The sequence below is a fragment of the Trichechus manatus genome, unplaced genomic scaffold (genome assembly GCF_000243295.1).
Source record: "Trichechus manatus latirostris isolate Lorelei unplaced genomic scaffold, TriManLat1.0 scaffold00010, whole genome shotgun sequence".
Classification (NCBI taxonomy): Eukaryota; Metazoa; Chordata; class Mammalia; order Sirenia; family Trichechidae; genus Trichechus; species Trichechus manatus.
Window position 1 is genome coordinate 1,268,376 of NW_004443946.1, and position 24,107 is coordinate 1,292,482.

The 24,107-nt window shown below is 41.6% G+C and overlaps 2 protein-coding genes and 1 pseudogene across 2 annotated transcripts in view; 1 reads left to right on the forward strand and 2 right to left on the reverse strand.

Annotated features, from left to right (window-relative positions):
• Nucleotides 1–2,553: 2,553 nt before the first annotated feature.
• On the reverse strand, nucleotides 2,554–4,606 carry RPS29 (ribosomal protein S29). Its single transcript, XM_004371086.2, has 3 exons — nucleotides 4,461–4,606; nucleotides 4,128–4,227; nucleotides 2,554–2,710 (listed from the first exon to the last, which is right to left on the reverse strand). The coding sequence occupies exons 1-3, from the start codon at nucleotides 4,520–4,522 to the stop codon at nucleotides 2,702–2,704; spliced, it is 171 nt and encodes a 56-aa protein (XP_004371143.2). The 5' UTR covers nucleotides 4,523–4,606; the 3' UTR covers nucleotides 2,554–2,701.
• A 2,122-nt stretch (nucleotides 4,607–6,728) lies between these two features.
• On the reverse strand, nucleotides 6,729–8,556 carry LOC101344351 (nuclear factor interleukin-3-regulated protein-like; annotated as a pseudogene).
• A 5,527-nt stretch (nucleotides 8,557–14,083) lies between these two features.
• The window catches only part of LRR1 (leucine rich repeat protein 1), a 14,962-nt gene continuing 4,938 nt past the window's right edge, over nucleotides 14,084–24,107 (forward strand). Inside the window, exons 1-3 of the mRNA XM_004370830.3 lie at nucleotides 14,084–14,326; nucleotides 17,205–17,303; nucleotides 19,468–20,189. Of these exons, the coding sequence (XP_004370887.1) occupies nucleotides 14,114–14,326; nucleotides 17,205–17,303; nucleotides 19,468–20,189 (1,034 nt within the window). The 5' untranslated portion in view covers nucleotides 14,084–14,113. The remainder of the gene's footprint in view (nucleotides 14,327–17,204; nucleotides 17,304–19,467; nucleotides 20,190–24,107) is intronic.

A 24,107-nucleotide genomic window follows, 5' to 3' on the forward strand; every position in this document is an offset into this window, starting at 1 on the left:
AAGCAACATCATGATAAATGGAGAAAAGATTGAAGATGTCAAAGATTTCATTTACTTGGATCTACAATCAATGCCCATGGAAGCAGCAGTCAAGAAATCAAATGATGTATTGCATTGGGCAAATCTGCTGCAAAAGACCTCTTTAAAGTGTTGAACAGTAAAGATGTCACTTTGAGGACTAATGTGCACCTGATCCAAGTCATGATATATTTAATCACCTTGTATGCATGTGAAAGCTGGACAATGAATAAGAAAGAACAAAAAATTGATGACTTTGAATTGTGGTTTGGGGGAAGAATATAGAATATAACGTGGACTACCAAAAAAACGAACAAGTCAGTCTTCAAAGAAGTACAGCCAGCTTGCCTTCAGAAGCGAAGGTGGCAAGACTCCATCTATGTTCTTTGGACATGTTATCAGGAGAGACCAGTCCCTGGAGAAGGTCATCATGCTTGGTAAGGTAGAGGGTCAGCAAAAAAGAGCAAGACCCTCAACAAGACGGATTCACACAGTGGCTGCAACAATAGGCTCAAACATAGCAAGGATTGTTGAGGATGGCACAGGACTGGGCAGTGTTTCATTCTGTTGTATACAGGGTTTTTATGAGTCGGAACCGACTCAACAGCACCCAACAACTTCCATGGGCTCCTTCTAAGGCCCTAGGACGTACACTAACACTGTGTCATTTGTTTTTGTAATTTTTTCAAAAATAATTTAGCCACAATCAGATGTTTTTTTCCACTCCTTTCTCATCATGCTTTCCCTGTCAGATGACATTGTAGCAATCAATTCTTCGTTTGAGGCATCTTTCCCTGCTTACGACTGATTTCTCACTTGGCTTCTAGTACACCACTTTCTGGTTCTCCTACTTCCTTAGTCTGCTTTGCTGATTCTTCATCCTTCTACCTTTGAACCCTGGAGTAATTCAGGGAACAATCTTTATGTACTTACTCCCTAGCCTGTAGGGCCTGGATCTTACCCAACCACAAAGATTACAAAATACCAAATACCATTTATATTCTGAAGACAACCAAAGTTTTACCTCCAGTCCCAACCTCCTCTAAACTCCAGATTAATGAATGTAAATGCCTAATAGACATCTTCAGATGTCTAATAGGCACCTCTAACTTAACATGCCCAAAACTAATCTTGCCCAAACCTGTATTTCAGTCTTCCATATATCGTATCAACTTCCAGATGCTCAGGCCAAAATCCTTGGTTATCCTTGTAACTCCCTCATCCAGTCCTTTAACAAATCCTATTATCTGCCCCTTTACTATTGGTAACTACCTCAACCACTCCAGTCCATCTTTGCCCAAACCAAGATCATTTGCCTTAAACTATCCAAATAGCTTGGTTTCCATTCTTGCCCCACTGTTTTGCTCAGGTTGACTCCTCTACTTAACCCTCTGAATGCTTATCTCACTCAAAAGATAATATAACCATGTCGTAAAAGACTCAAATACAGATCCTGGCTAACTTTGAGTCTGATTCCCTCTGCTATAGTCACTTCTTTACCGTTCCTAGAAGGCTCCAGGAATTCTCTTCCCCACAGGACCTTTTCGGTTACCACTGCTTAATAAACCACCCAAATTTGGGCATGGCTTCCCTCTCTGATCATAACATAAGCACGTACTTTTCTTCATAGCATGTATATTAACATGTACTGCTGCTCCAAGATATAAATTCAGCTGAGGGCAACTTTTGTTCACTACTCTCCAGTACCTGATACATAAAACAAATTCCTATTAGTGGTAGAACAGTACTTCCCAAACTTGAATGTTCATGCAAATTGATTCGATTAAGTGTGTGGTGGAGCCAACTTTTCATTTCTAATAGGCTCAGAGGAATGTGGCAAGTCCGAGCACCTTTTGGAAGATCCTAGGCTAATTTCATTCCTAGCCTCAGGTCACTAGTTACCTACACTTATCAATGTGTGTTAAAGCTACCATATTTTACCTACAACTTTTACTGGACTTCTCAAAAAATGGCTTTAAGACCAATGATTTCTTTTACAACCTGTGCACCCACCCTTCCTATTGCTCCACAATTACTGCTTTTCTCAGCAAATATATCTGTACACATTGATGTATCTGTATTCATGTGTACAAATCTATTTGTCGAGAAAAGCAAAAATTTGCAGATTCCCAAATGGAAATTGAGACCCCCACACTAACAGTAATCACTGCTCACTCCCTTCCACATAATTTGAGAAATTTACAAGTTGTCATCTGTGAAATGTCTGAAAAGCTAGGACTGTAACCTATGGTCAAATCCCCAGAGCAGATTTTAATGACAGCCTTCCTTCCCAAAGTCATTTTTCAACAGCAATCTTTTACTCTTTCAGTATCCCACCTCACTGTAGTGAGTGAATTAATCATTAGTTTGTCTCAGGAAATACGCCACATGGTTTTCCCAAAGGTATCCTTTTTTCCAAATTAAAAATGAAACTGAAATTGACATTTACCAGAGTTCAGTATGAATACCTTTTTATAACTAGAAGAAAATAAGCCATGTATTTTAGATAAATCCAATGAGAAAAGTGATAGTATATTAAAAAGAAAAAAAGTTTATAACCAATTTATTATTCCATTCACATTAGAAGTCACAACTGAAGATTTTTTATTTTATATACAAAGAGCTAGAGCATTGTTTCTTTTGTTGTGCAGATGTCTTGGATACTCCATTCAAGGAAGATCACTTAGTCCAACTGGAAAATAAAAATGAAATGAATTATTTTAAATAGCTTTAAGACCTCAACTTTATTCTCATAAACTCTGGTTCACTACAGAATGCTATTTAAATTGTAAACTTGACCCACCCAACCTAGCTACCAAGATCTAAGTAGCTCAAATAGTTCTGTAATACCTACAACAAACAAGCTATTCCACAAACCTCAACATTTACATTTTAAACCCTGACTTTCAGTACTGGTATTCCAACTTCCTTCAAAGAAATATTCCCACTATAAAACACTACTACACAAAATGATCTTACCAAAAGTGCAGAGTGTTTTTAGGCAGATAACTATTAAATACAGTGCTAATGGTACTCAATGTGTGCCAGTCATTATCCTAAAAGGTTCACAAATTAACACATTTAATCTTAAAATCTATGAGAAACTAGGGACACCAAGCTAGCAGGTAGGCCAGTGTCTGTTCTCTCATCTGACATTACCTGCCTCCCACTGAGTTATCTGAACTCCCACCAAACATAAACTAGTTATTTGTGAAGAGTCTAAGCTTAAGATACTTTGTCTCTGCTGCAGAAATCTCATATTCACAATTTATATATAGCCCTACCATCCTGAACACCCAGGTCGGACCTGGATAGTACACAGAGCCCTGGTGGCACAATGGTTCCCATCTCAACTCCTAACCAAAGCGTTGGCAGTCCGAATCCACCAGCTGCTCCTTGGAAACACCATGGGGCAGTTCTACTCTTTTCTACAGGATCACTGTAAGTTGCAATCAACTCCTTGGGTTTGGTTTTTTTTTTTGCATGTTACAACAAAAAGCCATCCATTTTTAACAAGTAGATTGTATTCAATATCCTAAACAAAACTAAGTATGAACCAGAAAGCTGGCGATTTTATCTCAAAGAACCACTAAGGAATTAGTTTTCACCTTAAAAAAAAAAAATCAGCTAGTACTGGAGAGATAAAAGACCTAAAAAAGCTTCATATATACATTAATTTTTCAACAACCTCCCATTTATTCATCACAAGCAGAATCTGAGCTTTACGTGTCTTGATCAAGTTCAGCAGACACTTGCCTGCTAAAATCTAACAACATCTACCTGACCCCAAATCTCGAGCTCATTTCAATAATGACTCTAAAACCTGAGGTCAAAAGTTAACAAATATTTCGCTGAAAAATGTCTACGTACTTATGAAAATGTTAGACTATTTTTAAGGCCTTCACCAAAACCACCTCCATTCCATTAACATGACTGGAAAAAGACCGAGGTAAGTAGCAGACCCTGAACAGTGACAACCGCTACTAAGGAATAGCCTTGCTAACTAAAACAAAGGAAATGGGGGTTGCTCGAACGCTAACACTAAGGAACTAACAAGGCTTTTCAACGTTCACAGAAAACATGAGCGCATGGCGTCCACGGACGCGTACCTTAATGAAGCCTATATCCTTCGCATACTGACGGAAACACTGGCGGCACATATTGAGGCCGTACTTCCGGATCAGACCGTGCCGGTTTGAGCATACGCGGCTGCAAGAAAAAGTTGGCGTTATACAAGTTGCCGGGATTACAAGATTCCACACTCGGAAAGCCACCACCCGCACTCCTGGTCCTCCTGGCCCCATCACAGGCCTGTGATGGCGGCGGTCGCAGCCCCAATCGGTCATGCCCCACGCGCAGTCCGCAAGCGCCGCTATACTGGATTTCATGGAGCCTAAAGTCCCAAAGCAATCCTTCCCCCCAAACCACATTATATATCTCACCAAGAGCGGGAACCCTGGCCGAATTTTCGAGGGTGACTCCAGTAGAGCTGCTGATGGCCCATCTTGCCTTAAGGGACGCACCAAGGCAAAAGGAAAGAGGGAGTGCACGCATGCGCTCTTGAAGTTTTTGGAATTCGATTTACCCAGGATGCACTGCTGACATATAACGCGTGCGCAGTGTGGTAACGCTGTTCCGCAAGTGAATTGAGAATCTTGGAAACGTTCTAGGCCAGCACTGTTGGTGACGTCACCGCGTCTCAGCTTCTAAGGTTCGTCTAGCGCCGCTCGCAATCGCCGGGCGCGGTGGCGCGCGCCTGTAGTCCCAGCTACCCGGGAGGCTGAGGCTGGAGGATCGCTTGAGCCCAGGAGTTCTGGGCTGTAGTGCGCTATGCCGATCGGGTGTCCGCACTAAGTTCGGCATCAATATGGTGACCTCCCGGGAGCGGGGGGCCACCAGGTTGCCTAAGGAGGGGTGAACCGGCCCAGGTCGGAAACGGAGCAGGTCAAAACTCCCGTGCTGATCAGTAGTGGGATCGCGCCTGTGAATAGCCGCTGCACTCCAGCCTGGGCAATATAGCGAGACCCTGTCTCTTTTGAATCCCTGAAAAATGAATTGATTGTTTCAGCCTTTATGCACTGTTTTAATTGAAATTTTACGTTTGGAAAAAAGGATTTTGTGTCAACTCAGTACTGACACCTACTGGAGTATACTTACAAAATAATTTAAAATCACCTGTAATAATTAGAATAAACAGTAGGAGTCTGTATTTTGTTAAACAGTACGTTTTCAACTTTTTTTTTTGATTGACACACTCCTCCAAGAAATGCTATTTCACCATAAGTTCCTTGACGCTTAGCATGTTTGATACTTACATTTAGTCGGCCAAACTGAGGGAGAAATAAATGTGCAAAAAATGATTTACTCACAAAACTAATGAAAGCCAAATGCCATCTGGTAATTTCTGCTGAGAGAATATAAAGCCTAAAACTGTATTTTACATGGCTCTGGATTAAACACAGAATGTGAAAGCAAAGTTTTAACTGGATCTATAAAAAACTTTTACACATAACTCCTACATTAGAATTGAAATACAACACTGCTTGAGAGAATGTTATTTCAGGGTTCTGGTGGAGTCTTCCTTGCCAATCATTAAAGTAGGCATTGTGTTCCATGATAAAGGGAGGAGGTAAGTCAGAATTAAAAAGGATAGGACCTGATACTTACCCTCAAATTTGTAAATCTAGTGGGGAAAACAGAACTATCTCAAAGAGCCCTTCCTTCCAGTGTCACCTTTTGTGACTCAATAGCATACATACAGCTAAGTAACCAGAATATTCTGGATTCAGTGATAGAAGTACTCACAAAATATAAAAGGAGCAAAGAAGAGAAATTAATTCCAACCTGAGGTACATTTGAAGGGCTTTTGAGGCAGACCTTGAAGCATGGGATTTCTAGGGCAGAACTTGATGAAAACAAATGATTCACAAAAGGAAGAGCTTGAGTCAAAGAATGGAGTTGGAAAGGGCTTAGGGAAGATGAACAATCTGTGGAAGACACACTAAAGGCCTAGTGATGGATAACAAAGAGTATTTTATTCTAAAGCCTGATTGTAGAGGGTTTTATATCAAGCTTCTACAGTTTTCCTGGAATTGAAAGTCACTGATGTGTCATTTCCAAAATCCACTGTTTGCCTCTAAAAAGCTAATCTACCATTTGCCCATTTATACCCTTCTGCCTTTTTGAACCTTTCCTGGTTGGTCTCCATAATTTTTAAAAGATTACAATTGTTCTGAGATTAATTCCATAAATACTTTCAGTACCCTGTTACATAATCCTTTGTGTCTAGAGACATGAACTATTAAAAAAAGGATAAACAAGAAGGAACTAGTTACACTTATACACAATCTCCTAAATTGTATTGAGATTCAGACAGTTCTTATTCTTTATTCTGGTCTGAAGGTTATTCACCTTGATAGAGAAATTGCAAAACTGCAGTTGACAAATTATAGTTCATCTCAGTTTTAAGGTAAGGTGATACCATCTATCCCAACCACTGAGACTGTCCATTTCTTTTTCAATAAGAAAGCTGAGAATACAACTTTAAAACTGAATTTTAATCCAAGGTTTATAAAGAGATTTCAGCTTAATCCTGTACTCATTTTAGCTTAATCCTGTACTCATAGCCTCCAAGCACTCTTTTGTATTTGACTTTTAAATGCTTCTCCTGTTTAAACACATTTTTCCCTAAAATAATACTTAATGGGTTTAGTGCCTTTTTTCTTCTTTAATACAGTGATGAACAATGTTGTTGTTGTTAGGTGATGTCAAGTCGGTTCCAACAAAAACAATGTTCAATATGTACAACCTTTGTATGGTCAATTTGAATATATACTAGGCATAGAAATAATACAATCTACTCTTCATAATAATTTGTGCACAAAGACACCAAACAGACAACATGTGAACATTACAGTGAAATGACATCACAGGTCCACTTAAAATTCAGCATAATTCAAAACATACTTATCTATTGCAAATGACATCTTCCTAAACAGCAAGGTATCATTCAGTGGTAGTTTACCCGGAGTCTGATGCAGAGATCCGTTGTGTAGTTATAAATCTCTTACATGAGGCAACCTCTGCAGATAAGTTTGCTATCCACTGCTTCAAATACAAATTCTCTAGGTCAGAAACTTTGTAGACACTGTCTTTTATTTCAACCACTCCAGATTTTAAACTATTCTGGGTCTTGCCACTAAGTTTTGTTTTTTTTTTTTTTTTATGTCAGTGTTCTGATTTGAGGGACCAACCTTTGATGCGTCTTTTCAATGTCATCTCAATAGGTGAGGACAGTTTTTATATGGCATTAAATTTACTATCTAACGCTTCTATTTCTATCTGCATGGTTTTGGCTTTGATCCGAAGCTTGTGTGGCAATGTAGTGGAATTCACTTCTGGAACTTCAACCACTGTTACATGTTCACGTTAACTGGAGAGTGGATTGGGCCCTTGGTAACCTGCTGTTCATCTTCTCCTTCAGAAGACTTTCCTACCACACCATCATCCATCTCCAATGTTCTTGGAGACTTACTGGAGGAGCGATTGACTTGTAACAGGCGGAAAGTGAGAGTAGCCAGAAAATGAATTTACTATATAGTTTTGTTAGATGGATGTTGTATATAGGAGTCTCTGTCATCTCTTGGTTCTCTTGTACAGTTCTCCGGTTCCATTGGCCCTTATTTTATGATTTGGAATTTGTTTTTGGGACTTCTGCAGCTATTTGAAACAGGACTCTCCTGAGCGTGTTCTACTGAGGACACCCCTGAAACATCGGACAGAGAGCTCTGGGGAGAGTGCTTAATGACAGAAACACAGCAACTTGGCTGCCACTGGGTGTTCGTGTTCATCCGCAAATGAGCTAACATTAGATCTGGAAGTTGGATAGTCTTGAAAGTACACAGCTGTAGAATTACTGAGTTTCTGAACCTCTTGAGCGTATGCTAATTAAACCAAACTTTAATTTTAGCAAATGCAGTTCACCTTTTAACATGGTGTTTTCTCCTCCCAGTGCAAGTAGTTTGTTCTGTAGAACCAGGTCATTCAGTCGACATTTCTCATGAGATCATTTTTCCACCTTTTTTCCTAATACATGGCATCTTTTTTCTCATCGGGAAAGAACTCCAACTTTCTCTTGCACGCTGAAGATGTGTTTTTCCCTACACTTCCTTCGTTTAGTAGGAGGTCTTTCCCTGTCATCAACTTTTCAGATGCTTCAGTTAAAGCAGAGTTAAGTACCGTCATCTTGTCTACACTGCTACTAGTTTCAAGCGATCCCTGCTCCTTTTTCATGGTCTGCATTTTTCTCAGCTGCATCAGAAACCACCTTTATCTTTATGTATGGTGTGGGACAACAAATTATTTTCCCCATATTCTCAAACTCTTTGAAAACTGTGGGTTAACATCCATTCATATTCTTCCTTTCGGTTCTACAGTCCAGGATAAATACCTCAGGCTCCTCTTGTTGAATGGAGTAGGTGTCTTCTAGGTTATGCAGTTGTGGAGGGTAGCAAGTCCCAAATCAATGGGTCAGGTGTCAGGCTGGAGGCTTTTCCTGACTCACGTGGTTGCAGGGGCTGATGAACTCAAATTGGCAGGTCAGACGACAGGCTGCTGGATTACAGGGCTGCAGAAGCTGGCAAATCAGGTTCCGTGATAGACTGCTGGCCCTCAGGGCTCTGGAAGCTGGTAAATACCAGAATCGGCAGGTCAGACAGCAGACCACTGGCTCAAGTCCCAAGAAGCAGAGGTCAGATGATGATGAGCCAGATGCAGGATCCAGAGAAAGCTTTGCCAGAGCATTTGTATATATTGGATGCAGGCCACATCCCCAAGGAAACTCCCTTTTCAGCTGATTGGCTGTTCACATCAGATCACAAAATAGGGGATGACTACAACAGATCACAAAATGAGGGTGATTACATCATTACCTAATTGCCATATTACATCATTACATAACTGCTTTGGGCAGTGGCCCCATCCCCCTGGCACACCTTAACAGCAGCCCCCACTCTGGAACCAAGTTGGCAACTTGGTTGAAACCTAGGTCTTTGGTCTTTGAAACCTAGGAGGCTGTGGCCCCACACTTTGAGATCCAGGAGACCATGGCCCCATGCTTTGAAACCAAGAAAGCCCTGCTTCCCACGCTCCTTCCAACAGTTCTGCTGATATCCAAACTGCTCCAGGGATGCGCCTTTTCTTTCCTTGGAGGACAACAGGTATAGCTCCTTTGGCCTGTTTTCTCCCTGTAGAATTCCAAGGGGCAGACAGGTTTCATTCCTTTCATTCTGTCCCTGTCCCTTTCAGCCTAAGCTGGTGGGTTTTTCCTGAGATCCATCTGTCACAGGCTTAATCTCCTTAACAAACAATTGAGTCACTGTTATGGATTGTGTCCCCCAAAAATATTGTTAACTTGGCTAGGCCTTGATTCTCAGTATTATGTAACTATCTTCCATTGTGTAAGCTGATGTAATTATCCTCCATTTTGTTATCTGAAGTAATTATCCTACGTGTTATAAATCCTAACCTCTATGATGTTAATGAGGCAGGATTAGAGGCAGTTACCTTTTTTTTTAATTGTGCTTTAAGTGAAAGTTTACAGTTCAAGTCAGTTTCTCATACAAAAATTTATACACACATTGTTACGTGACCCTAGTTGCTCTCCCTATAATGTGACAGCACACTCCTCCTTTCCACCCTGTATTTCCCGTGTCCATTCAACCAGCTCCTGTTCCTCTCTGCCTTCTCATCTCGCCTCCAGACAGGAGCCGCCCATTTAGTCTCACATATCTACTTGAGCTAAGAAGCACACTCTTCACAAGTATGATTTTATGTCTTATAGTCCAGTCTAATCTTTGTCTGAAGAGTTAGCTTCGGGAATGGTTTTAGCTTTGGGCTAACAGAGAGTCTGGGGGCCATGTCTTCTGGGGTCCCTCCAGTCTCAGTCAGATCATTAAGTCTAGTCTTTTTACTAGAATTTGAGTTCTGCACCCCACTTTTCTCCTGCCCCATCAGGGACTCTCTGTTATGTTCCCTGTTAGGGCAGTCATTGGTGGTAGCCGGGCACCACCTAGTTCTTCTGATCTCAAGCTGATGATGTCTCTGATTTATGTGGCCCTTTCTGCCTCTTGGGCTCATATTTTCCTTCTGTCTTTGGAGTTCTTCATTCTCCTTTATAGAGGCAGTTATCTTAATGAGACAGGATACAATCTGCAGGATTAGGTTGTACTTTGAGTCAATCTATTTTGAGATATAAAAGAGATTAAACAAGCAGAGAGAGGGACCTCCTACCACCAAGAAAGAAGAACCCGGAGTGGAGCACGTCTTTTGGATTCAGGGTCCCTGCACTGAGAACCTCCTAGACCCAGGAGAAGATAGATGCCAAGACATATGGAGATCTCCAAGGAACACCAGGCCCATGGATGTTGAAAGGAGACAAGGACCTTCCTCCAGAGCCGACAGAGAACACCTTCCCCTAGAGCTAGTACCCTGAATTCAGACCTCTAGCCTCCTAAACTGTTAGAGAATAAATTTCTGTTTGTTAAAGCCACCCACTTGCAGTATTTCTGATATAGCAGCACTGTATGGCTAAGACAGCACCTTAAAATTCTTCCAGTCTCTACCTATTATCCAATGCAAAACTGCTTCCACATCTTAGCTATCTGTTAGAGCAGTACCCAACTCTTCCGGTATTAAATTCTCTTAGTTATATCTAGCGCTGTTATAAAAAAAAAAAAAAATACCACAAGTGGGTGGCTTTACCAAGCAGAAATTTATTTTCTCACTTTAGGAGGCTTTTCATGTTGTTAGGTGCCCTTTAGTTGGTTTCGACTCATAGCGACCCTATGTATAACAGAGCAAAACAATGCACGGTCCTGTGCTATCCTCATAATCATTGCTAAGTTTGAGCCCATTGTTTCAGCCACTGTCACTCCATCTCACTGAGGGTCTTCCACTTTTCTACTGACTCTCTACTTTACCTAGCATGATGTCTTCCTCCAGGGAGTGGTCCCTCCTGATAACATGTTCAAAGTACGTGAGACAAAGTCTCACTATCCTTAATTCTGAGGAGCATCCAGTTGTACTTCTTCCAAGACAGGTATGTTCATTCTTCTGGCAGTCCATGGCATATTCAGTATTCTCTGCCAACAGCATAACTCAAATGCATCAATTCTTCTTCCTTTTCCTTATTCATTGCCCAGCTTTCGCATACATATGAGGCAACTGAAATACCATGGCTTGGGTCAGGTGCATATTAGTCCTCAAGGTGACATCTTTGCTTTTTGACACTTTAAGGAGGTCTTTTGCAGAGATTTTCCCAATGAAATATGTCATTTGATTTCTTGACTGCTGCTTGCATGGGCATTGATTGTGAATCCAAGTAAAATGAAATCTTTGACAACTTCAATCTTTTCTCTGTTTATCATGATGTTGCTTATTGGTCCAGTTGTAAGGATTTTTGTTTTCTTTATGTTAAGGTGTAAGCCATACGAAGGCTGTAGTCTTTGATCTTCATCAGTAAGTGCTTCAAGTCCTTTTTACTTTCAGCAAGGAAGGTTGTGTCATCTGCATATCGAAGGTTGTTAATGAGTCTTCCTCCAATCCTGATGTCCCATTCTTCTTCATGCAGTCCAGCTTCTCAGATTATTTGCTCAGCGTACAGATTGAATACATGTGGTGAAAGGAGACTACTCTGATGCATGCCTTTCCTGGTTTTAAACCATATGGTATCCCCTTGTCCTATTCAAATAACAGCCTTTTCATCTATGTATAGGTTCCACCGAAGCACAATTTAGTGTTCTAGAATTCCCATTGTTCACAATGTTATCCATAATTTGTTATGATCCACATAGTCGAATGCCTTTGCATAGTCAATTACACATCTTTCTGGTATTTTCCGCTGCCTTAGTTACCTCGTGCTGCTATAACAGAAATACCACAAGGAGGTGGCTTTAACACAGACGAATTTACTCTGACTGTACTTCTAAGACAGATTTGTTTGCAAGTAAAATTTTACTGAAGATAATTCAAAAAAGGTTGCAGCAGTACATCAACAGGAAACTGCTAGAAATTCAAGCCGGATTCAGAAGAGGACATGGAATGAGCGATATCATTGCTGATGTCAAATAGATCTTGGCTGAAGGCAGATGTCATGGATTGTGTCCCCGCAAAATATGGGTCACCTTAGCGAGACCATGATTAACAGTATTGTGTGTGGTTGTCCTCCATTTTGTGATCTGATGTAGTTATTTTGGGATGTGTTGTAAATCCTAACCTCTGTAGGGTCGCTATGAGTCAGAATTTACTCGATGGCAACCAGTTTGGTTTTATATGTTAATGAGGCAGGACCAGTGTGGGGTGTATCTTGAGTCCCAGCTTTACAAGATGGTATAACTCAAGTCACATCCTAGCTTAACTCACACTTTTACTAGAGATAAAAGGAGAGAGAAGCAAGCAGAGAGGAGAGTGACCTCACTACACCATGAAAGAAAAGCCAAGAGCTGAGTGAATCTTTGGAACTGGGATCCCTGCTCTGAGATCCTCCTAAACCCAGGGGAAGACTGATACCAAGACACATGGAGATAGAGATCTCCAAGGAACCAGGAAGCAGAAGACAAAGAGACAAGGACTTTCCTCCAGAGCCGACAGAGAGAGAAAGCCTTTCCCTAGAGCTGGCACCCTGAATTTGGACTTCTAGCCTCTTAAACTGTGAGAAAATAAATACTGTCTGTCAACTTGGCTAGGTCATGATTCCCACTATTATATGATTGTCTACCATTTTATTATCTGGTGTGATTTCCCTGTGTTGTAAACGCTACTACTATGATGTAATAAGATGGATTAGTGGCAGTTATATTGATGAGGTCTACAAGATTAGACAGTGTCTTTAGCTAATCTCTTGAGATATAAAAGAGAGAAGCAAGCAGAGAGACACAGGACCTCATACCTCCAAGAAAGCAGTGCTGGGAGCAGACCGCATCCTTCGGACCTGAGGTTCCTGTGCTGAGATGCTCCCAGACCAAGAGAAGATTGATGACAAGGACCTTCCTCCAGAGCTGACAGAGAAGAGAAAGCCTTCTCCTGGAGCTGACACCCTAAATTTGGACTTGTAGCCTACTGGACTGTGAGAGAATAAATTTCTCTTTGTTAAAGCCATCCACCTGTGGTATTTCTGCTATAGCAGGACTAGATGACTAAGACAGCACCTAAGAACAACTTGATGCACAGGCAGTATAAGGCCAGGAGGGAGGCGCCTAAGGCTCAGAATTTTAGCAGGCAAGACGACGACCCAGAGAGTGAGCACCTCCTTAAAATTTGCGCCCCAGGCGCCTCTATTTCTGGCCCTTCCTTGTTTAAAAAGTGGAATAAAGAGTCCGAAGGACACACACGGTCTGGGATGGTCTTTCCAAGTCTCAGGTGCAGTTAAGCCGCTCCACCGCGGTTGCAAAGTAACAATTGGTTCAACAGGAGTTGCCAAGTCAAACATGGTCATCACAAGTTCCGCTCTGAGATGATGAGTGTTGCATCTTGAGTAAGGGGAGCCACCGAAAGATAAAAAGAACTATCAGCTAGTTGGCGCCGGGAAATGTCGCGCCCTCCCTGGTTTATTGGGCAACTCGTAACGGCCGAAGATATATAATTAAATAGCCTTTTCCTATAACCTGCCTTCCTCTGGAAATTTAAGGGGCCCAACATGTTCCGGAAATACTTAAATGTCAACAGCGGGAACTGTAGCACTCGGCCCCAAACAATAATAACCGCGGCGGCACCCACGGCGCTCGGGGCAAGGGACTTTGCGCCTCTGCCGAATGCCGGTTTCGGGTGCGCAAGCTGGGTCCTTGGGCGACCGATGTCCGCGCACCGCCGCTTCCCAACCACAGCGAGGACACGGCTCTGCAGGGGACCGGTGACGCCCTCCTCCCCGCGGGTCTCGGAGAGCCACTATATGAGAAAGCCCGAGAAGGTGGCACATCAAGCAGACAGGCGCATCCGCGGACGGCCCATGTGCTCGAGGCCCCGTTGGCTGCGCTGCGCGGCGCGGCGGGAAGAAGTTTCAAAGGAAAGGTTGGGGGCCGGCTCCAGCCGCTCTGGCGGAATGAAGCTGCACTGCGAGGTGGAGGTGATCAGCCGGTATCTGCCGGCTTTGGGGCTGAGGAACCGGGGCAAGGGCGTTCGGGCGGTGCTGAGCCTCTGTCAGCAGACGCCTGGGAGTCGGCCGCGGCCCCGGTTAAGGGGCGAGCCCGGCGGCCCGCACTCCGCCTGCTTGCTCATCTCCACCCTGAAGGACAAGCGCGGGACCCGCTATGAGGTAGGTGGAGCCAGCAGGCCCTGCCAGGGAGGCGGGCTGCCCTTGCTCCTCGCGCGCCCGGCGTTTCCCGCCCCTGCTGTCCGTCCTGGGGGTTCCTGGGCGCCCTGTCCCTGAGCCCCATCACCACCGCGGGTCCGGGGTCCTGGGCTTCCCGCTACGGATTCGAAAGACGAAAGCTTTTAAGAGTGCACCGGATGGTTTTTCTTGCCGTTTTTTCATCTATCTTTCGCTCTCTCTTTTTTTACACGCAGGATTTTTCGTATTTGCATACTAGTTGTTGTTGACGTTAGGTACCTTCGAGTCGGTTCCGACTCATAGCGACACTATGTACAACAGAACGAAACACTGCCCGGGCCTGCGCCATCATCACAATCCTTGTTATGCTTGAGCCCATTGTTGCAGCCACTGTGTCAGTCCATCTCATCGAGGGTCTTTCTCTTTTTCGCTGACCCTGTACTTTACCAAGCATGATGTCCTTCTCCAGGGACTGATCCCTCCTGATAACATGTCCAAAGTAGATGAGACGTTGTCTCGACATCCTTGCTTCTAACGAGCATTCTGGTTGTACTTCTTCCAAGACAGATATGTTTGTTTTTCTGGCACTCCATGGTATATTCAGTATTCTTTGCCAACACCACAATTCAAAGGCGTCAGTTCTTGGGCTTCCTTATTTATCGTGTAGCTTTCGTATGCATATAAGGCAATTGAAAACACCGTGGCTTGGGTCTAGTGCACCTTAGTCTTCAAGGTGACATCATTCATTGCTTTCCAACACTATAAAGAGGTATTTTGCAGCAGATTTGCGCAATGCAATGCGTCTATTGATTTCTTGACTGCTGCTTCCGTGAGTGTTGATTGTGGATCCAAGTAAAATGAAATCCTTCGCGACTTCCATCTTTTCTCCCTCTATCATGATGTTGCTTATTGGTCCAGTTGTGAGGAATTTTGTTTTCTTTATGTTGAGGTGTATTCCATATTGAAGGCTGTGGTCTTTGATCTTCATCAGTAAGTGCTTCAAGTCCTCTTCACTTTCAGCAACAAGGTTGTGTCATCTGCATAACACAGGTTGTTAATGAGTCTTCCTCCAGTCCTGATGCCCTATTCTCCTTCATATAGTCCAGCTTCTTGGATATTTGCTCAGCATACAGATTGAATAGATAAAAGACAAGGTGGGCTATGATAACTGCTATAATAAAGGTAGAAGGAAAGTGCTATTAGTAGAGCATCAATAAATAAGAGATGAATTCTGATTGAATTGAAGAGATGGTGCCACAGGGCCTGAGACATAGTAGGTGCTCAGTAACCATTTGTTGGGTGAATTCAGGCGGTATTGAACCTAGACCTTGAAGCCTAGGTATTAGTGCTGAAAGTGAGAAGTGTCTTGGGACTCTTTCTTCACCCTCTATTATTCTGTCCCTTGACTTCAGCTACCACTCACCTGACTATAACTCCCAAATCTGCAACTTCAGCAAGTTCTGTCCTTAACTTCAGACTTGATTGAATCTGCTCTCTACTGAAAATCTTCAACTGGATATGTTGTAGCATTTCTAACGCAAAATATCTAAAAATTAATTTTCCTTGCTACTCCTAAATGTGCTTTTCTGCAGTGTTCTGTAACTCATTGATTAGCACCCCCATCCAGAAACCTGAAAAGCCTTGCCTCCCACATCCAATATATCATCAAATCCTTTCCATTCTACCTCCTAAGTATCTTTCAAATTTGTATAGTTCTGTCAGTCCCAGCTGCAGTCTAAGCCACCGTCATTCCTTGCCTGGCTAGTCTCTTAAGGGATATTCTTACCCCTACCCTTGTTCTTCCCTCATCCCATGCTTCCCTCCTCTAAAGTTCATTCTTTCCATTGTAGTTAAAGGGATCTTATGTTCCCCATCTTAAAATCCTTAGTGGATTTCATTGTTCTTATGATAAAGTAAAAAATTCTTAATATAGTTTACAAAATCTTTCACCGTCTAGTCTCTCCCTCTCCAGACTCACTTGCCTCTCTTTTCACTGGACCCCTTATCCTTGCTGAACTTTCAGCTCCTCACAGCTGCCAAGCCCTCTTTTGCCTTCAAAGCTTTGCACACGTTGTTCCCTTTTATTGGAATGTTACTCCCTTCCTCTTCCCCCTGTATCTTCACTTGCCTAACATCTAATCCTTCATTTATCACCTTTAAGATCTCCTGTGTACCCCTAGACTAGGTTATATTCCATTGCTGTAAATGGTCTTATAGAAGTCTGCGCTTTCCTTGTCTGAATATTTGTCACATTTGAAATTACTTGTTTAATACTGTCTCTCTCATGAGATTATAAACTCTGTAAGTGTAGTTACCATTCCTGTCTTATTCACCACTACGTCCCAAGCCCAAGTACCTGATAACATAGTGGCTCCTTAGTAAATCATTGTTGAAGCCCAAAGCAGAGCCAGCATCAGTCATGAAACGAAATTTTTTGAGCAGCAACTGTGTGTCAGTCACTCTTCTAGCTCTGGGAATACAGTAGTGAACAAGGGGGACAAACTTCTGCTTTTTAGGAGTTTATAATCTAGTGAGAGGTGTGCCCACCCTAGACTAATTGACTGGGGTTATGAAGGCAAAGTAACTACTATGGGAGGAGAGGAGGATTCGCTCAAACACAGGGGATTCTGTACCCAGAAGAGGACAGTGTTACTGGCAGAGAACAGAAGCACTCGCTGTGAGCTAGATAAGGTGTGTCACTAACCTGCTGCTTAAAAAACAAAACAAGACTATAAAACACTCAGACTTAAGGACTTAAAGCCAAACTAAAGGCTAGCAAAGTGACTGGCACATTCTAGTTGTAAGAAATGTTATTTAATAACAATACTTAGTTTTGTCCTTTTTTTCCATTTGTTTTAATCAGCTGAAGGAGAACATTGAGCAATTCTTCACCAAATTTGTGGATGAGGGGAAAGCCACTGTTCGGTTAAAGGAGCCTCTTGTGGATATCTGTCTAAGTAAGGTATGGTACTAAAAACATTAATGGTTAGGTTGCTTGACAATATTTTCTTTAAAGAAGGCTGTTTGAGCATAGTGGTATCCCATATAGCCAAGTAGAGATGGACTCTTGGCCGGTATGTTTGAAGAGGTGATGGCACAAGATGCAGCTTCCCAGAACAAGCGTCCTTATGTGCCTTCCAGAAGGGCAGAGTCAGCCTTTGTCAAGGAAGCTCAGGAGAGGAAAGGAAACTGCTACATTTACTTCTCTGCCCAACATGGAGCCTTAGGGTATTCTAAGACTCTGGAACTCTGTAAGGCAAGTGGTATAGCATACTTTGCCCACAAACCACAGGCTACATATCTAATTTTGGTGTAGAAAAGGTAGTAAAATGCAGTTAGAACCATCTTTTTTTGTACTTTCTTGTATTTACTGTAATCATTTTTAAAAATACATAAACCATTCAAATAAAAAGCCAATCTGTTTTCCTTCCCTGTCTCCCCTTCCTTTCTTCCCCCTTCCTGGAAGGCAGGAACAATGTTTTTTTCAATCTTGGTTATCCTTAACTCCAAGCAGAGTGTTTTGTAAACATTAATAACTATTTAAGGAATTTGAATTGAATGCAATAATTTTTCATACCTCCTCCTTGTTCTCATGGTTTTTCATTTTCTCTTGATCAGTCTATTCTTCCACTTTTTCTTTCTGCCAAAAAATATGCTGAGGTCTTACTAATTTAACAAATTTAATATAAAATAGACAGATTTCTGGAATGACAAAGCTACATCCGTGGCCCCCACTTTTTTACTGTCTCTTTTGACCTTCATTGTCACTGGTTTATTCAAAACACTATCTGACAGATCAATGATCTCCTTCCTATTTGCCGGTCAAATTGCCCTTACTTAGTTCTCTATGGAATTTAACACTGATGACCACCCCTTTCTCAATATAACATTTTCCTTTCTTGGCATCTGTGACAGGGCACTATCCTGGTTTACTTTCAGTTTTCTCAGCCACTGCTTTGTCTTCTATCCCTGGCAGTCTTTTTTCTACCCCCAGTCCTCTGCCTGTTCTCTACTCTGCCTCCCGTCAAATCCTCTTAGCTCCAAGTCTGTAAGTCTGACCCAGCTCTCTAGACTTTCCCTGCTCTAGTTCACTGTGTATACTGCTGCTAAAATAATAATTAGCTCTTGTCATGTAATTCTCATGCTCACAGTTCTTCAGTGATTTCCCACAGCCTGCCTGATCATTCCGTCCTCTTTACTTTGACATCCGAGTTCATCCACAATCTAGCCCCACACTCTATTTCCAATCTTCTTACTCCCCTACAAAGTTCCTGCATTCCAACCAGGTAGGACCACATACATAGGTTCCCAAACATATTGAAACTCACTTATCCTTCACTAGGAAACTGTAAAGTGTCCTACAAGTATTAACTATTTTTATTTATGACTTAGGTCATGTGCCACTTTCTCTATAAGGTGATTTGTCTGCCTGGCTGGAAGCAATCTCCTTTGTCTTTGATATTTTGTACCACTCTGTTAGAACCTCTCATTTGACATTCAGCTCATTCTAGTGGATATTATTTGCATGTATATCTTTAACTCTCCTACTTATATCTTTCTCAAGGGGGTGCCCTTCTACCTTTCATCTTTGTACACTTCACTCTGCCCAGCACAGTATTTTGCACAAAGTAGGTGCTCAGTAATATTTATTGAGCTGATGGATAAATGAATAAAATTGACACCGCTAAGGTGACCTTTAGACAGGGCCAGCACTTTGCACAACTCCTAGTCTTTGTGAATGGCACCCATCCCATAGGCATTTTGCGGTACACAGCATGGGTGGCGTATCTCGGAGGCACTGGAGAGTTGGGTCAGCTCACCTTAAACCCAAATCTTATGTGGAATCTTGTAGTGCATTCTGTCTTATTTTATACCCTAATGTTGGTTTCTGTTTTGAACAATGCATCTGTCAACATAATTTTTTCAGAAGCTTTTAAAGTTTTTTTGTAACTATATTGAAATTCAGTGAAAATAAAATATTAAAAATTGCTTTTTTACAGCCATTTTCAATAAATGTATTACTTTTGGGTAGTATGTAACTCTACAGAATTTGTTATAGGAAGAACTAGCCATGCACACATTATCTGAAATAAAATTTATAATCGCACAACTTATTTTTTATTTAGGCCAATTCCAGCAGTTTAAAGAGTTTCCTGTCAGCTGTGAGACTGGCTCATCGAGGCTGTGATATTGAGACGCCACTTTTAACCCTCACACCAGTGAAGACTTCAGAATTTGAAAAATTTAAAACTAAAATGGTTATCACTTCCAAAAAGGATTATCCTCTCAGCAAGAACTTCCCATATTCTCTGGAACATCTTCAGGCTTCTTATTGTGGGCTTGTCCGAGTTGATATGCGCATGCTTTGCTTAAAAAACCTTCGGAGATTAGACTTGAGCCATAACCATATAAAAAAGCTCCCAGCTACAATTGGAGACCTCATCCACCTTCAAGAACTTAACCTTAATGACAATCACTTGGAGTCCTTTAGTGTAGCCTTGTGTCAGTCTACACTCCAGCAGTCCCTTCGGAGTTTGGATCTCAGCAAGAACAAAATTAAGGCACTCCCTGTGCAGTTTTGCCAGCTCCGAGAACTTACAGACTTAAAACTTGACGATAATGAACTGATTCAATTTCCTTTCAAGATGGGACAGCTGAAAAACCTGCGTTTTTTGTCAGCAGCTCGAAATAAGCTTCTGTTCTTGCCTAGTGAATTTAAAAATTTATCGCTTGAGTACTTGGATCTTTTTGGAAATACGTTTGAACCACCAGAAGTCCTACCAGTCATAATGCTGCAAACACCATTAACTTTATTGGAATCTTCTGCACGAACCGTATTGCATAATAGGTAAGACTTTAGTAGTCATAAAATGTAGTGCCTTTGATAACATCATGGTATTCTCGTCATATTTAAAATAATATTCAAAGTCCCTAACATAGTTAACAGTGCTGTACACAATCTGATCCCTTGCTACACTTGCTATTTCTTATCTCTGCTTAGAATACTTCTTCTCCAGAAAGTCCAGTAGTTCACTCTCTCCTTCATTCAGTCTCTGCCCAAGTGTCACCGCAGGAAGCCTTACCTGACCACTGTATCTAAAGTTTTGTCCCCTACCCCTTCCATTGTCTTATTTTTTGGCATAGGACTTACTATGTAGGATTATGTATTTTTTAATATTTGCTTGTTTATTGTCAGTTCTCCCCCACTAGAACGTAATATCCACGAGGGCATGGACTTGTTTTATACAACACTACGTCCCTAGGGTCTAAAATGTGGCATCCCCTGCTCCTGGCATATATGAAAACCAAACCCGATGCCGTCAAGTCAATTCCGACTCATAGCGACCCTGTTGGACAGAGTCGAACTGCCCCATAGGGTTTGCAAGGAGAGGCTGGTGGATTCGAACTACCGACGTTTTGGCGAGCAGCCAAGCTCTTAACTACTGTGCCACCAGGACTCCCCTGGCATATGTTAGGCACTCCATAAATATTTGAATGAATGAAGGACCTAGTGCATTGTTTCTCAAAGTATGGTCCCCCAACCAGCAGCATCAGCATCATTTAGGAACTTGTTGAGATGCAAGTTCTTGGGCTGCATCCCAGACCTACTGAATTGGAAACGCTTAGACTGGGGCCCAGCTGCGTTTTGATAAGCACTCCAGGTGATTCTGATGTACCCTAAAGTTAGAACTACAGGCATAGTAAAGAGAGTGTAGGCTTTGGAGTCAGTCGTGGGTTTGATTCTTGGCTTCACTCCTTTTACTGTGTTGTATGACTTTAGCAAGTTGTTTAACCTCTATGATTCAATTTTCTCATTTGTGAAACAGGAGCAATAGTACCCACTTTACAGAGTTGTTACAAGGGTAAATGAACTAATGTGCACCAAAGCATTTGGCATGTAGTAGCACTCAGAAGCTGTTGATTCTCTTCCACTAGTCTTTGAACAATAATTGCAGTTGATTCATGAGATACTGAACTCCAGTTATTCATTTTGTTCATGCGTCTTTCATAAAGGAGTGAAAGCTTAGATATAAAATTATTATTGAGTGCCTGTAAAAGGGTAGAAAGATCATATTTCAAAGAAGAGATTCTTAACTTTTGGGACGGGGAGCGGCTCTTAAAACTGACAAAGTTGTGGACACGGAAAAATGTACACGTGAGTACACACAAAATTTTGCATACTACTTTGTAATGCTCATGGATCCACTGAAACCCAATTCAATTCTTCCACCTCACCATCCCAAGAATAAGAACTCTTATTCTAAAGTGATTTTCAAACCTTACTTCATATTGAGAATCACCTGAGAATCTTCGAAAAATTCTGATGATCAGTCCCCACTCTAGACTAATTAAATCAGAATCTCTGAGGGTAGGGTCCAGGTTTTGTTAGTTTGTAACCTCCCAGGAGACTCTCATACGCAGCAAACTAGGATTGAGAACTACCATTTTATACCCGTGCCTCTCAAATTTTAATGTGCATTCAAATCACCTGGAAGTCTTGGTAGCCGATTCTGTTTCGGAGGTCTGGGGTGGAGATTCTGCATTTCTAACAAGCTTCCACGTGAGGCTGAGGTTACTAGTCCATTGACCACACTTTGAATATTAAGGACCTAAAAATAATTAAGAATTCACTGTTGTTTTAAGTCGGTGATTCTCAAACTTGAGAGTACATCAGAATCACACTTATTAAAACACAATGCTTGTTATCTGCCTCCTTTGCAGTAAGACCAGAAGAACTAGATGGTGCCTAGCTGCCATTAGTGAACATTTTGATCAGATTCTATAGAAGAATCCTGATAAAAAGGGGGAAAATGCAGAATATAATTTCAAATTTCATGGAATGCAGTCTTTCTGGAGCCGTGGAGGCCGATGAACTCCTGTAACTATTGCCCTAAGATAATCTTTAAACTTTAAACCAGAAATATCCCCTGAAGTCTTCTTAAAATCAAACAGTAGTTTAGCTTAACTAGTTTAACTAGTTAAGAATGCCTGCCTTGAGCATTATGCTCTTTTAAGATCTATCTATATCGATCAAATTGACAACAGCAACTTGAAAGATTAGATAGGAAGCTTAGGGGGCAGTGAATTTATGTCAGTGGGGGAGAAACAACTCAGAAAAGGAGGGTGAGAATGGTTGCACAACTGAAAGAATAATCAATGTCACTAAAGTGTACATGTAGAAACTTGAATTGGTGTGTGTTTTAGCTAGGTATATTCTCGACAACAAAATAAAATTAATTATTTTTTTAAAAAAAGCTTGTTAAAACAGACTGCCGGACCCTACCCTGATGCCGAGTTTGGGGTGGGGAGTCACAGAAATTGCACGTCTAACAAGTTCTCAGGTGGTGCTGATGCTGCTAGTCAGAAGACCACTGATTTAAGGACCCCTTTGAGAACCACTGGAAACCCAGGTGGTGTAGTGGTTAAGAGTTCAGCTGCTTACCAAAAGGTTGGCAGTTCAAACCCACCAGGCACTCCTAGGAAACCCTATGGAGCAGTTCTACTCCATCCTATGGGGTCGTGACAATACATGTAAGTGCTTTTATAGTGCCTGGCTCATAAAAGGTCTCAATAAATATTACTGGATGTATAAATACAAGTAATTTGCTTATCTAGCTCTTAAAAATCAATCCATGAATGCTGTTATCATTAGCTATGGAAGAGCCTTAAATAAGATAGATGAGAAATACAGATGCCTGTATCCCACCTTAGACCAACTAGTTCAGATTCTGCAGAGACGGGCTCCTATCATATGCTGTATATTTTTCAAAAATCTCCAGAGGTGATATTGATGATTCAGGTGAAGACCACTGATTTGAAGGAACCCTAAATGGTGTTTTTTGACAATTTATTGCTCCTGAGATTCTTGTTCTGTGCTTTATCTGAGTCTTAAATATGAAACAAATAATATTCAAATTTGAAAAGTATGTCCAAATGAGAAATATAAACATTTTTCAAGGATTTGAAAAGACCATGACGAATTACCTAAATGATCAGGTGAAAACAGACTGAAAACCAATGGGGGAAAATGAGGACTTGGATGGAAAAAAATATTGTTTTTATTGTTAGGTGCCAACAAGTTGGTTCTGACTTATAGTGACCCTATATACAACAGAACAAAACACTGCCCAGTCCTCCGACATCCACGCAGTCGTTGCTACATTTGAGCCCATTGTTGCAGCCACTGTGTCAATCCATCTCATTGTGGGTCTTCCTCTTTTTTGCTGACCTTCTGCTTTACCAAGCATGATGTCCTTCTCCAGGGACTGGTCCCTCCTGATAACATGTCCAAAGTATGTGAGATGAAGTCTTGCCATCCTCTCTTCCAAGGAGCATTCTGCCTGTACTTCTTCCAAGACACATATGTTTGTTCTTCTGGCAGTCCATGGTATATTCAGTATTCTTTGCCAACACCATAATTCAAATGTGTCAATTCTTTGATCTTCCTTATTCATTGTCCAGTTTTTGCATGTATATGAGGCTATTGAAAATACCATGGCTTGAGTCAGGCTCACCTTAGTCCTTAGTGTGACATCTTTGCTTTTTAACACTTTAAAGAGGTCTTTTGCAGCAGATTTGCCCAGTGCAGTATGTCATTTGATTTGATTGCTGCTTCCATGGACATTGACCGTGGATCCAAGTAAAATGAAGTCCTTGACACCTTCAATCTTTTCTCCATTTATCATGACGTTGCTTATTGGTCCAGTTGTGAGGATTTTTGTTTTCTTTATGTTGAGGTGTAATCCATACTGAAGGCTGTGGTCTT